Raw genomic sequence first — 12538 nt, 5'->3', positions numbered from 1 at the left:
TACGCGGGTTTTGCATCCGGCTCATGGCTGCGGGACTCAGGGAAGAGCTGGGTTCATTTCTCGCTGTAGATATTCTGATTGCTGCGGGTTTCCAGCTATAGGACAGAGTCTGTCCTGGGTTAGGTCTTCCTGCATCCTCGCCTCTCGGAACCCCCAGTCTTCATTGTTGATGTGCAGGAAGGGCCAGGAACTCCAGTCCATCCAAACTGTCTTAGATCTTCTGCTTGGTTTTTGGCAAATCTCTTATATGAATGTACATGACTTTCAAACATCCAGAAGATGGTGTAGAACAGTGTGGGGCAACAGGTGAACTGAAACGTGGGTATTTTAATCACAAAAAGATTCTCCGTTTTCCAAGGCTTTATGGCAGCCGTGAATTTGATAGCGTCAAGTCTAATGCACTTATGATTGGATTTACAAAAAGTCTTTCCACGTGGATATTTCTAGGGAGAGTGAAGGGCAAGATTCCAGCCTGGCCATGAGTTTCGATTCTGATGTGCTGGTGGGGTGGGGGGCAAGTCCACAGACAGAAATGCTGGAGGAGGCCCTCTAGGGATTTCCCTGGGAGAGCCGAGGGGCAGAATGGAAGGGGAGCCTGCAGGCACAGTAGCAGGCCATAGAAACATTTGTCAAGTGCATGCCACAGTGTCTGACGTGTACATGGGGATGGTTATTAAGATGGCTGCTGGGAAAGACCCCCCAAACAAAAATCTATGAACAGAACCCTGAGGTTATATCATTGCAAGGCCTTTAATAAAACAGACAGAGCCCCAGGCTGGGAGAGGACACATATCCAGCTGGAAACTCCTTGGACCAGTTTATCAAGTCCACCAGCCAGTTAATTAGCAGGGCCTTGACAACTAGACACACAGGATGTGGAAGGGCAGTGGGAGAAGGGCCTTGGGAATAGGGAGGAAGAATTCTGGCCCCAAGTGGGAGGGCGCAGGGCCATGGGGGGTTAAGGAAGTAGTTACAGAGTGTCCACAGTATCCCAAAGTGGGACACACCATACACACTTATCTTCAAATAATAAGTTAGCTGTTTTTAAATAACATGCTCAATATATTTTTATTCAACCTCTGATACCTTTCTAAGTAAAGAACTTTACATTTAAAGCTATGGATCCAAATGTTAATCTGGAGAAAGGTTCAGTAAACATACACCTGTGCACTGTGACTGCCAAAGCATTCTGGAAACCGAAGAAAAGCAACATAGTGCAGTAAGTACATTTGGGCGGCTGTGAGTGAAGGGTCCTTAGCACATACTCTAGTGGTAAATCTGTGCATGCCTAACCATCCCATGCCCTGTGACTCTCAAATAGATTGTATAATGACACAAATCCTTAATTACAGAGCATGTTGGTATTTCTTTGTCCTTTGATCTACTTCTCATCTGTTCATTGAGAAGCTACTGTTTGCAGGGCACTGTGCCAGGTGCTAGGAAGGACAGGGAGCTGGACACACGGGTCTGCCGAGCAGGAGACATCTCTGGGCATCCTCCCCTGCCACCGAGTCCACAGTTAGGAACCTTCCTTCTCCTGGCCTCCGTTCCCACCTCCGAAGCCAGGGATGCAGTGGCCCTCTTCAGCTGTACGACTTGCCAGGTTGATTTGGAACCTGACCAAGACGGGACAGACACTATTCCAGAAGTCAGGGATTTGAGTTCAGAGATCCCAGTGGCCTTCTACTAGTAGCTTGAATTTAGGAACGTAGGTCCAAGAGCTGGAGAAGCATTTCATTTGGCTATGTATTTGCGGAGGAGCAAAGAGCACGTTAGCAGAGGGGAAATTGCAGAACAGGTTCTCAGAGAGAAAAAGAAAGGTGAGGCCAGGCGACCTGGGGACAGAGGGGGAAATGGTCGGGTTCCTGATGGCTTCCCGTTTCTGCCTCCAGCCCCTCTCTTGACTCTATCAGCTTGGGTCTCATGTATCAGAGACATGTCAACAGCGACATTAGCCAGGGTCTCTGGAGCTCAGTGCTTCTGACATTTTGGGTGGATGATCCTTCACTGTGGGGGTTTCCTGGGCACCGCAGGAGGTGAAGCGGCACTCCTCCCTGGTTGCAACAACTAAAAAATGCCTCCATTCATCGCGGACACCTCTATGTGGGGGGTATTGTTCCTGTCTGAGCACCACTGACTTGCGTATGCTTCTTTATCTCAGGTGAAAAGAGGTTAGTCTGGGGTAGTGTAGTCACTAAACAGTGATCATGGACCTGGGTTCCTTTTGACTTCTTGGGTCCCCTCACTGTGGACAAGGGTTGCTCACCTCCTGCATCACACCACACCCAGGGAGGAAGGAGCAGCAAGATGAAAAGCTACACTAGCTTCTCCACAGTCCCCAGCTGGAATTCCATTCCGGTCTCATTTGCTGGAAGTGGGTCTCCTGAAGTACCTGGACGGGCCCCATGGACGGCCTTGATTAGAACGGGAGTTCTGTTACTAAGTTACTGGGTTGAATTGTCTTCCCCTTTCTGTCCCCTGACACTCATAACCTCCTACCTCAGAATGTGACCGTATGGGAGAGAGGCTTGACGCAGAGTAGTTAGTTAGGAGGAGGTCCTTCTGGAGTCCCGTGGGCCCCTAGTCCAACATGACTGGTGTTCTTTGAAAAGAGGGACATTTAGAGGTGACCAGATGTGCAGAGAGCACGTTACCTCAAGGGGAAGGCCAGGATTGGGGTGATGCCGCTACAAACCAACGGATGCCAGGACTGTCGGCAACCTCCAAGAGCTGGGGCAGCGTGCAAGAGACTTTGCCTCACAGCCCCAGCAGGGCCAAACTGCCAAGCCAGGATCCTGGACTTCCAGCCTCCAGAACCAGGAGACTGCCATTGTTGAAGCCACCAGTCTGTGATGCTGTGGGCAGGTGGCCCCGGAAATTAACACAGATAGGACGAGGGATGTTGGGCAGATGGCCAGCCAAAGCTTCAAGGGAGAAACCAGGAACCCCTGATGCATCTCCTCTGTAAGCAGGACTAAATGCATTTCTGGCATTTGCAATGCAATCACCCTGAGAGAATAAACCTTCTGAGGAAGGAGACGGGTGTGCAGGCAGCTCCAGCACTCGACATGGTGAAGGGCTGCCCCACTGGCGCAGGGAGGGAAAGATTGTTTCTGGTGGGAAGCCGAGGCAACCTGAAGGAGGAACTGACCTTGAAGCTGCAGGCCCTGGGTGCAGGAGGAGGAGGGGAGTGCTCAAGGGAAACCCGATGAGCCCTGGGAAGCACACAATGGGCCTGTGGGAGAAACTGCTTCATTGGGCCACTTGGGCAGGATGGGCAGGATGGTCCCCTGTAGAACAATACATTGTAATTGTATCTGAAACAAGTGAACTGTGGGCTTCAGCTGCAATACACATGAACTCTTGTAGGAAAGACCCAAGAATTGAAAGTATTATTCTTGTAGAAAAGCACTTTTTTTTTCTTTTGGTAACAGGGATTGAACCCAGGGGCACTTAACCACTGAACCACATCCCCAGACCTTTTTATTTTTTAATTTTAAGACAGCATCTTGCTAAGTTGCTTAGGGCCTCACTAAGTTACTGAGGCTGGCCTTGAACTTGCAATCTTCCAGTCTCAGCCTCCTGAGCTGCTGGGATTTCAGGCTCGCACCACCGCACCCAGCAGTAATTTTGTTTTTGATCCAGTTCTCCTTTCCATAACTTTTGGAAAAATGATTTTTACTTTTCTGACCTTTTCTCACATCAAAACATCTCTCAGGGCCTTGTAATGTAACATCTCTGTCACGTCAACACTGACATGAAACTGGTTCTCAAAAGTAACTTTGAAGGTTTCTTTGCTGTATTAATCTGGTTGTTTTGATGATGTTTTGTTACTATAACAAGCTACCTGAGGCTGTATACTTTATTAAGAGAAGAGGTTTATTTTGGCTTACACCGTGGAGTCTGGAACATGACGGCGAAAGGGTTGCATCTGGCCTTCTTTCTGGCAGAGTCCTGAGGCAACACAGAGCATCCTATGGCAGGAGACAGGGAGTGCACGTGGGTGTATGTGTCTGGTCTTTCTCTCTCTTCCTATAAAGCCCTGAGGATTCAATTATGGGGCTCCACCCTGATGATCTCATCTAAACCTAGTCATCTCCCAAGGCCCTGCCTCTGAACACCATCCATCAAGTTTCCATCCTTTTAATACCTCTCAGTGGAGATTAAATTTCAATACAGGAACCCTGGGAACACACTCAAGCCATATCCACACCTGAGCATGTGCCATGCCCTTTCCCAAAATATTCTGCAGAGAATCCTGGGAAGCATAACCGCGTCTCCTACCTAGACTTGCCAGAGGAGAACGAGGCTCCGGGATGTGGCCGGCAGGCACCAGCTCCGGGTGCCAGCTCAGGACACCCGTGCACCCTGGTCTGCTTTCCCAGCTTCCTGCTGCACCTCCGCAGGTGGGAGCTCATCCCTCAGCCCTGCACTGGGGCATCAAGTGGACCAGAGCCTATGCTGACTCTGGCCAGGACTGTCCCCTACAACAGTTACCACATCAGCAGCAAATGTGCTGCAGGAGGGCCTGGCGCTGCGCAGAGAGGCGTGGGGCGTGCCCATTAAGTAGGGTGCCCTTACTCCCCAAAGTCTGTTGAGGGACATGATACTCTTCCCCTCCTGGATGCTAGTTACCTATGGCCTTGTTACCAATTGCCACAAACTTGGTGGCTTAGGCCAACTCACTTATTCACATATAGTTCTGGAGGTCAGAACTCTGAGGTGGGTCCCGAGGCCTGGCTGTCTGCAGGGCTGCGTTCCCAGGGGGGCTCCAGGAGAGAACCTTGTGGATCCCCCAGCTTCTGGAGGTGGCCGGCATTCTTTGACCTGTGGCCCCTTCCTTCATCTTCAGACACGCGGCTCCAATCTCTGCTCCTCTGGCTGCGAGCCGTGACGCTGATCTTCTTGCCTCTCTCCTGTAAAGTCCTTGAGATCGGCTGGGCCTACCTGGGTGACCAGGGTGGTCTTTCATCTGGGTCATGACAGCAGGAGCCTTTGCCATTTGAGGTGACGTGGTGATCAGAAGTGGACATCTGTGGGGGCCATTGATCTGCCCACCACACTTTGCAAAAACTGTTCCTTTTGGACAAATAAATTTTTGAAATGTTTAGTTAAATAGGTTTCTTTATCACATTTTAGAGGGTTTTTTTTCCCCCTAAGCTGGGCACTGGGGATTTTATCCAGGGGCACTTTACACTGAGCTACCTCCCTGGTTATTTTTCATTTTGATACAGCGTCTCACTAAGTTGCCTAGGGCCTCATGCTTGTAATCCTCCTGTCCCAGCCTCCTGAATCACGGGAATGACAGTCGTGTGCCACTGTGCCTGGCCTTTTTAGAGTGTGGTAATGCATGTTGCAGAATCCAAGACAGAGCTGGAGTATGTCGTGTTTCCCAATCCTGGATCCCAGAGTGCCCTTCCCCCACCCCCTTAAATCAGTTAACATTTCAGAATAAGATGGGGGCTCACTCTCAGGGGAGACAAGGCCTGAAGGGTAGGTTCACTTCTCACCAAGGTTTAAACAGACCAGAGCAGAGTCCCGTGGTTCTTACCTTTAGCACAGGGCCTCACATGTTGCCCAAATTGAGCCCTGGGGAGGAGGGATCCTTCATTTAGGATCTGAAATGTCACCTCTGAGGTTTCTGACTAGGATTCAAACTCAACTCCACCCTCAAAGGCAGAAGGGAATTCAGTCCTCACTTACTCATCCACCGTCTCACTTAATAAGTGTCTATAGGCAACATTATGCCCGAAATTCCACAGCTACATTTTCCCTGCCCACGTGCACCAACCCGAGCTCCTGAGCCGGCCCCCTTTGCCACGGCCACCGTAACACTCCAGTAGAAGCACCAACAGCTGTCTCCCCAAAATATCCAGAGAACTTTCCCTGACTATATATATTCTCAGGAAGGCAGTGCCATAGGCAGGAGGGGTGGGGCCCAGGAAGTCCTGTGAGTCACCAGGCAAGTGCTGCCTGGGTATTTTGGGCTCCGGGGTTGGGTGGCGGGGGTGGGGTGGGCAGTGCTTGTGTTCATGGTTGGGTTAATTTATAGGATTTATCCAAGTTAATGGCAGTGCTGCGAAGCAACTCCATGGAGCCTGGCGGTGGAATGTGCCTGTAACCACTCCATTAAGCCCCTCTCTGGACACGGCGCCATCCCTACCGGCGTGTGTTTCTAATGCCAACACACACATTTTTCCAAGTTGCCCTATTGTCCCCTTCCCCTCCCCCAGCCCTGTCCCCTCCTGTGGTCTCTGCAAAGGGAACCCCTGGATGAGGCGGGCGCCCATCTGCTGTACCACGCATTGCCGAGCGCGTCTCAGCCCCATTTAAAAGCTCCAGTTAAGGATTCAGATTCGGGAGCATTCCATTAGAGACCACATTAACGGGCCCTCAGAGAAAATCTCTCACAAAGCTTTTGAGCTCATAACCACTTGTCTGTGTTATGAGCTTCCAGCGTGTTAACATTCATAACGTAAAGATATTCCGAGTGCCGGCGCCGCAGCCTTCCAGGTCTTTCCGCCCTGGAAGCTGCTCTTGGGTGCTGGCGGGCAGCAGGCACCGAGTGGTGGGCTCCTGGCACTCGAGGCCACGTGGGCATGGCCTCCTTCCTGCCGCTGTGCTCTCGGTTGGACTTTGTGTGCTCTTTGGGGTTGGCATCTGTGCAGACGGTTTGGAGGACAACGGAGCAGCCTGCCTGGGGATCCGAGCTCTGGTCACTGTCCAGCCAGGAGGCCCTGGGTGGCCTGACAGATGAGGGGGCCGAGTTCAGATCCCCAGCCACACGTTGCGAAAGTCTCCTGCAGGGTCAACTCACCTGCAAACCTTTCAGGGCATTTCTGAAGCAGAGGGGCACCATCTGCTTGTACTTTACTGATCAGTGTCCCCAGAAAAGGAAACGGGGTGAGCAAACCTCCCAGGTGTCGGCTTTTTCTTTCTGCCTGCCTCCTGACCTCAGCCCTTATTATTTAAAAAAATTTTAATTGGTTTTAATTAGTTATACACGACAATAGGATGTGCTTTTATACGTCATCTATAACGGAGTATAACTTCTCCTTCTTCTGGTTGTACATGATGTGGAATCACCTGCTCATGTAAGAACAAACATGGGCCCAAATCTCACTATTTTTTTAATGTTAGCCGTCTCTTTGTTTGTGCGTTTGTTCTCACTAGTTCAGCTCTTATTTTCAGGGATGTTTTGATGTGATGTGTTAATGCACTGCTGAGACCCAAGCACGGAACCATGGAGCCCTGGAACTGACTCATGGTGTCTTCCCTGGCCTCAGGGTGTGACCAGAGGAGGCCTGAGCTGAGCCACAGGACTGATGGAGACTGCCGAGGGCCTGTGCCTGACTCCATGACCCAGCAGCCTGCACAGGCCTGTCCCCTCTGGTCCTCCCTGGTGGCCACAGCTCCCAGACCCACCCTGCGGGCCCCCGCCCACTCCTGTTCCGTGGAGGCGACCATGTAACACCAGATTCATTCCCAGAATCCCAAAGGGTCCCCGCAATTGCCACACTCCTCTCCTTTCCATCCTCTGGGCTGCCAAGGGGCTTCTCTCCTCAGGGCAAGCGGGGTACTCTTCCTGCCTACAGTTAGGGGTGAGCTTAGTTTTCCATCTCTGTGCCTTTGAAGCAGAAGTGGTACTGGCCAGATCCTGGCTGCAGTGACATCAGGGAAGGGAGACGGCTGGGCTGCCTGTGGCTCCCGTTAATGGTCAAGGGCAAGGAGAGGAAGAGACCGTTCCTTTTTAGAAAGAACCCAACCAAGCAGCAGGACATGTGCGTGGGACACGGACACGGCATCTCTGCTGTGGCAGCCGTGGAGGGTGGCCCTGGGAGCGCCCCATCTTCCTCCCAGAAGCCCCTTGTTCCTCCCCCACCTGACTCAGCTTCCAAGTGAGGCCACACTCTTCGTGGCCGCCCCTCAGGGACTGCAGAACGGTCCTTCCCAGCTCCAGTTCCTCTCCCGAGGGCCCAGGACTTGTCGGATCTGCGTGGCGGCTGAAGCTCTCTTTGCCCAACCCTGTTGCTCCTGTCTTCTTGCACAGGCCTGTCCCCTGGTAAACCTTGTGCCTCCCACTCTGCGCCAGCAGCTACTTCCAGAGGGACTGACAGAGGGGCACAGCTGAGAATGGGTTTGGAAACCGTAGCTGACCAGTTATTTCTCAACCCCAAAGGCACTGCAGGTTATGAGCTCTCTGCATTCTTGTGAAATTCTAGGGGCTGGAGGGGGCTGCAGAGACTGGAGGGGAGGAGGGGGCTGGAGCGACGGGTCTACAGAGGTGTGGCTGATGTCCTGGAGGTTGGAGGGGATGAGTGGGTGCCAAACTGCTCATGGTGAGCTAAAAAGCCAAACCCGAGGAAAGCTTTGTGTTTTCCCAGACATGCAATGTGGGGTTGGGGGTCTGGATGTGCACAGGGGCCTTTTATGTCACAGTTTGGCTTTGGAGAGTAAGTCCACCTTCTGCCAAGTTGCTTCAGGAGATCAGCTCTGGAAATGTCCAGGGGCCAAGGCATGGAAGGCAGGTCCCTGGAGGGGCTGGGTTTGGGTGGGTTCAGGGGACTGCAGGAGGCTTTGTGCCAAGGACCAGATTTAATTTTAACTATCAGATGTTTTCTTCTGTGTCTGATAAATAGAAGGTAATTTATAAAGAAGGGCCAAGAATTTCTTTCATACAGCAAAACAATAGCCTCACAGGTAGGTATTTATGGGTGTCGCTCTGCAATTTGTGTAGTTCCTGGTGGTTCTAAAGGGAGATGCTTCAAAGATGTGCTAGAAGATTTGGTGCTATTAAAGATCTTTGTAGAAAGTAAACTTCTGAAGGAGCCATTTAAACATATTCATTCAATGAATAATTGCTTTATCCATTGTCTGCATTTGAATTTGGTGAGGCATATTTTTAAAAATGGGATAGAGGTGTAATTTTAGGAGAGATGACCGATTCCAAAATATCCCAGGTACGATGTCCTCCAACTATAAATAGTTTCCAAATGTTGTGTTTGTGAGCACTCCCAGTTTCCCCTCTAGCCACAGCCTTTCATGCCAAGAGCCTGTCCCTGCAGGATTTCAGCTGAACCCTAGGAGGGACCAAGAGGAAAGCATCGCGCAGTTCAGGCGGTGCTGACTTGGCCTTGCGACCATCTGTAGGACTGCAGGAAGACTCCCACCCTCCTCCAGCACTGTGGTCTGGGCTCTGCCTTCCTCCCATCTCCCACCCGTCTTGCTGCAAGGTGGCAAGGATGAGGACCTGCCATTTGGAGTGGGAGTAATGGTCAGGGCAGCTCAGGTGGGAATGGGAGAGACATGGGCCCACAGATCCAGACAAGGGGTGGCAGAGAGATTTCATTTTTGCTTCTTGTGATGGCTGATGCTGCCCAGGTCACTGTTTCAAGGGCACCTCGAGGAATTAGCAGCTTCTAACACTTCCGCTCCTCAGTGGTGGTGCTGGTAAAGAGCCTGGGAACACACACATTTTGGATTTGCCAGCCCGTCCCGACCCCTGTCTGCCCAGTAGCCCCAGCATTGGGGGCCCTGTCTGGATCCAGCTCTCTGACCTGCCCTCCAGCCTGCTGTGCTGAGAAGCATCTTCCGGGCCATTCCTGGGTGCACTTCTCCACCCTGCAGGAGTCAGTAGGGCCTCCCTGGGGGCTGAGGAGGCGGGAAGAGGAGACCGGCCAGACTGGAGGACTTGAGGGTGTCCTGGGAGAAGTCTTGGCCTCTGTGTCGGCAGCTGAGCAAACGTATCCTGAGTGGTTTTAGGGGCCCACCTGCCTCCTGCCCAGTCCCCCTCCTGATGCTGGGGGCTCTGTCATTTGTCCCATCCACTAAGTGAGAGTGGTACCAGTTCTTCCCTGTCACCGCACACTGGTGCTGTTTTTGAATGACTGAGGAGGAATGGATGGAGACGGGAGCCCATGCAGAGTGGGATGATGGGGAAGGAGGCCAAAGACAAACTTTACCTGGTTATGGGGTGGATTGTGGCCCCCAAAGGACAGTTGAAGTCCTAACCCTGGAACCTGTGGATATGACCTTAGCTGGGAATAGATCTTGCAGATGTCACCAAGTTAAGATGAAGCCATCAGAATGAGCCCTAATCAGCATAACTGCTGTCCCCCTAAGAAGAGGAGCAGACAGAGACCAGTGGCCATGAGGGAGTTGGAGTGATATTGCCGCAGCTGGGGAGAAACTCAGGAGGCAAGGAAGGACCCTTTCTCAGAGGCTCTGGAGAGAGAATGGCCTGCGAAAACCTTGGTTTCTGATGTCTGAACTCAAGAGAACAGGCTGTTTCCCAAGCCCCCAGCTTTGGGCATTTTGTGTCAGTGGCTTGGGAAGCCGACACCACCCTTCTCACTCATTTCCAACCTCCATCTCATCATTATTCAAAAAGAAGAGGTTATGACTCCCATAAGTTGGATGCTGGGTAAATTGCAATAGCCACAGGGAGAAAAAAAAAAAACTATAGACCAAATAAGGGAAGAAAAGGGGGGAGAATGAGAGAGAGAGAGAGAGAGAGAGAGAGAGAGAGAGAGAGAGGAACATTCACATGAGCTCTGGGTGGGGCTGCCTGCAGGACCAGGCAGGTGGGCCAGGCTACACCACCTGGAGCTCAACATGATTGTGCACCACTGGGAAATAAACAGGCGGGTGGTGGGAAGGACAGACATGGATGGCCGGGCAGACATCAGCAGCAACAGAAGGCAAGAGAGGTGTGTGCGGGCTGCACACCCACAGGTGCGTAGCTCTGGGAAGCAGGGAGCTGAGGTCAAGAGCAGCAGGAAATGAGAGCTAGTCCACCGTGTGTGCCCGGCCCCCACAGACACAGAGTGGCCATGTCTCCAGAGGCAGTGTCTGTGCGACCAGATGGATGGCTGACGGCCGCCCCTCTCACCTGCTGCACAGGGGGGACCAGCTGTCAGCGTCCCTCGGGTCATCACAGGAACCGATTCTTTGATAAGTGCCTCTGATGTTAGAATTGTTCAAACCACAGCAGCAATCGTATCTTGGAATGACAGTGTCTTTGGTCACCTCAGCAGCAGGACAGCCAAAGCCACGTTACCATCACGGGGCGGGTTGAGTTGCCAGCTCTGGGGCTGCACCATGAAGCTGAAAGGAGAGCCCGACTGGCGGCCTGATGTGGGCAGCGTGCCAGCATGGGGTTCCTGGGGCAAGAGTGGCCCCACTGGGGCTAGAGGGGCCAGCCGTTCCAATGACAAGGACAAAGCGAAGCCAAAGCCTGGATACCTGACGAGAGGTAAACACAGACAGACCAGGAGCCCCGCCGGCAGAGCATCTGGGGGCTGTCCACCAATATCAGTGGTTGGAGGGAGCATGGCCCAGGGCACAGCTGCATCTTTGGAACCATGGCCTCTGACATGTGGCACTTGGCAGCAGCCACTTAGCCTGGTATCAAGGAGAATCAACTTAGGATTTGTCTCACTTCTGTTCTTGACCAGAGTACAACTGTTTAGGGCCTCACTCTCCTTCTTCCATCAGGAAAATCATGCTGCTCATGGAGATTTTAAGATGAAGCTGGATAGGTTGAATTATGAAAAGAATCTGTCTAAAAGCAAAACTCTCCATGTGACAAAAAGGTCTCCATTCCCTACGGGTGGCCTGCTTCACGTGGTGCCCAGGATACCAAACTCAGAAAATGTAACAACTAGGTATTTGCCAGTAATTATGATCGCCTAGAAACAAAAGTATGAACACACCTGGTGGCCCAGAGTCAACCCACAGTGCCATGGAGCGCTGGCACATGCAGAACCCCGGGCTGGGAAGACACTGCACCAACACCAGGCACTCTGCAGCCGGATCGCGGGGCAGTGCCACCAGGCAGGTCTCACGCTTTCAGCCCGTGACGTTGGTGCAGCCTCCGTTCCCTCCACTTCGACGTGGGAATCAAGAGTTCCCGACAGGACCGTTGTAGTGAGTCACTCAGCACAACAAATGGCGGATAAATAGCAACGCGGAAAAGTAGCATATTGTAATAGATGACAGAGATTCAACGGAAAAAATCCATAAGAGGCTCCAACGATCTCCAGGCCCATAAAAGCACCTAGAGGATGAGGAGGAGCACAAGTGGCAGTCCACAGAAGTGGCAGTAGAAGAGAATAAGTGAATTCAGTGAGTATGAGGAGAAGAAAGCCTGGTGGGCACACTTGTGATGAGGTGCACAGTCGGTGAATATCAAGTGCCGTTTAGTAAGAGCATGAAACTCCGACAGCGACAGCGGGGAAATGATCCCGACCCGACGCTGCTTCCCGCCATTGACCCTGGAGGTGCAGGGTTCTGATGGAAGGGCAAACTGCATCCTTTTGGAGGAGAACTTGGTCCTTATCATCTGGAGCCGCAAGGTGCTACACTTTGACTCCACAATTTTGCTCCCAGGAATGAGATAATTCAAATCAAGGAAAGCTATACCTATAAGGAGACGTGGGAACAGGGCTAGGAGAAGAAAATTAACACCCAACTGTACATGAATGGTTAGTTCAGGTGACATATGACATGATGATTAAAAATGATAGGGCACACACAG

General features: G+C 51.9%; 1 protein-coding gene and 1 long non-coding RNA gene across 5 annotated transcripts in view; one reads left to right on the top strand and one right to left on the bottom strand.

The window, feature by feature from the left end:
- Window positions 1-907: 907 nt before the first annotated feature.
- Window positions 908-11844, bottom strand: LOC308649895 (uncharacterized protein). Of its 4 annotated transcripts, XM_081295778.1 has the most exons (6): window positions 11715-11844; window positions 4285-5079; window positions 3894-3974; window positions 3152-3290; window positions 2500-2602; window positions 908-2414 (listed from the first exon to the last, which is right to left on the bottom strand). In XM_081295778.1, the coding sequence occupies exons 2-5, from the start codon at window positions 4416-4418 to the stop codon at window positions 2543-2545; spliced, it is 414 nt and encodes a 137-aa protein (XP_081151904.1). In that variant the 5' UTR covers window positions 4419-5079; window positions 11715-11844; the 3' UTR covers window positions 908-2414; window positions 2500-2542. The 4 variants fall into 4 exon arrangements, 3 of the variants coding, with proteins under 3 accessions (XP_081151904.1, XP_081151906.1, XP_081151905.1); XR_014022190.1 differs by lacking the exon at window positions 11715-11844 and adding an exon at window positions 5552-5858 and having other exon boundaries at window positions 908-2602; window positions 4687-5079; XM_081295780.1 differs by lacking the exon at window positions 11715-11844 and adding an exon at window positions 7883-8020 and having other exon boundaries at window positions 908-2602.
- The window catches only part of LOC308649897, a 25861-nt gene continuing 21384 nt past the window's right edge, over window positions 8062-12538 (top strand). The window contains exon 1 of the long non-coding RNA XR_014022191.1: window positions 8062-8188. This is a non-coding gene — a long non-coding RNA (uncharacterized lncRNA). The remainder of the gene's footprint in view (window positions 8189-12538) is intronic.

The sequence above is a fragment of the Spermophilus citellus genome, assembly GCF_964194105.1.
Source record: "Spermophilus citellus genome assembly, chromosome: 5".
NCBI classification, from domain to species: Eukaryota; Metazoa; Chordata; class Mammalia; order Rodentia; family Sciuridae; genus Spermophilus; species Spermophilus citellus.
The sequence above is the reverse complement of the archived record's forward strand: the minus strand, read 5'-3'. Positions and strand labels throughout refer to the sequence as shown.

What these genes read in the sequence shown, in the direction of transcription:
- LOC308649895 (XM_081295778.1), bottom strand. Translation starts at nt 4,418, where the DNA reads ATGAGCTCCCACCTGCGGAGGTGCAGCAGGAAGCTGGGAAAGCAGACC. An exon ending in TTCTCCTCTGGCAAGTCTAG is followed by an intron (nt 3,975 to 4,284) that starts GTAGGAGACGCG and finishes CTCCTGCCATAG; the next exon opens with GATGCTCTGTGTTGCCTCAG. An exon ending in CCAGGGCCTGCAGCTTCAAG is followed by an intron (nt 2,603 to 3,151) that starts GTCAGTTCCTCC and finishes CTCTTTTCAAAG; the next exon opens with AACACCAGTCATGTTGGACT.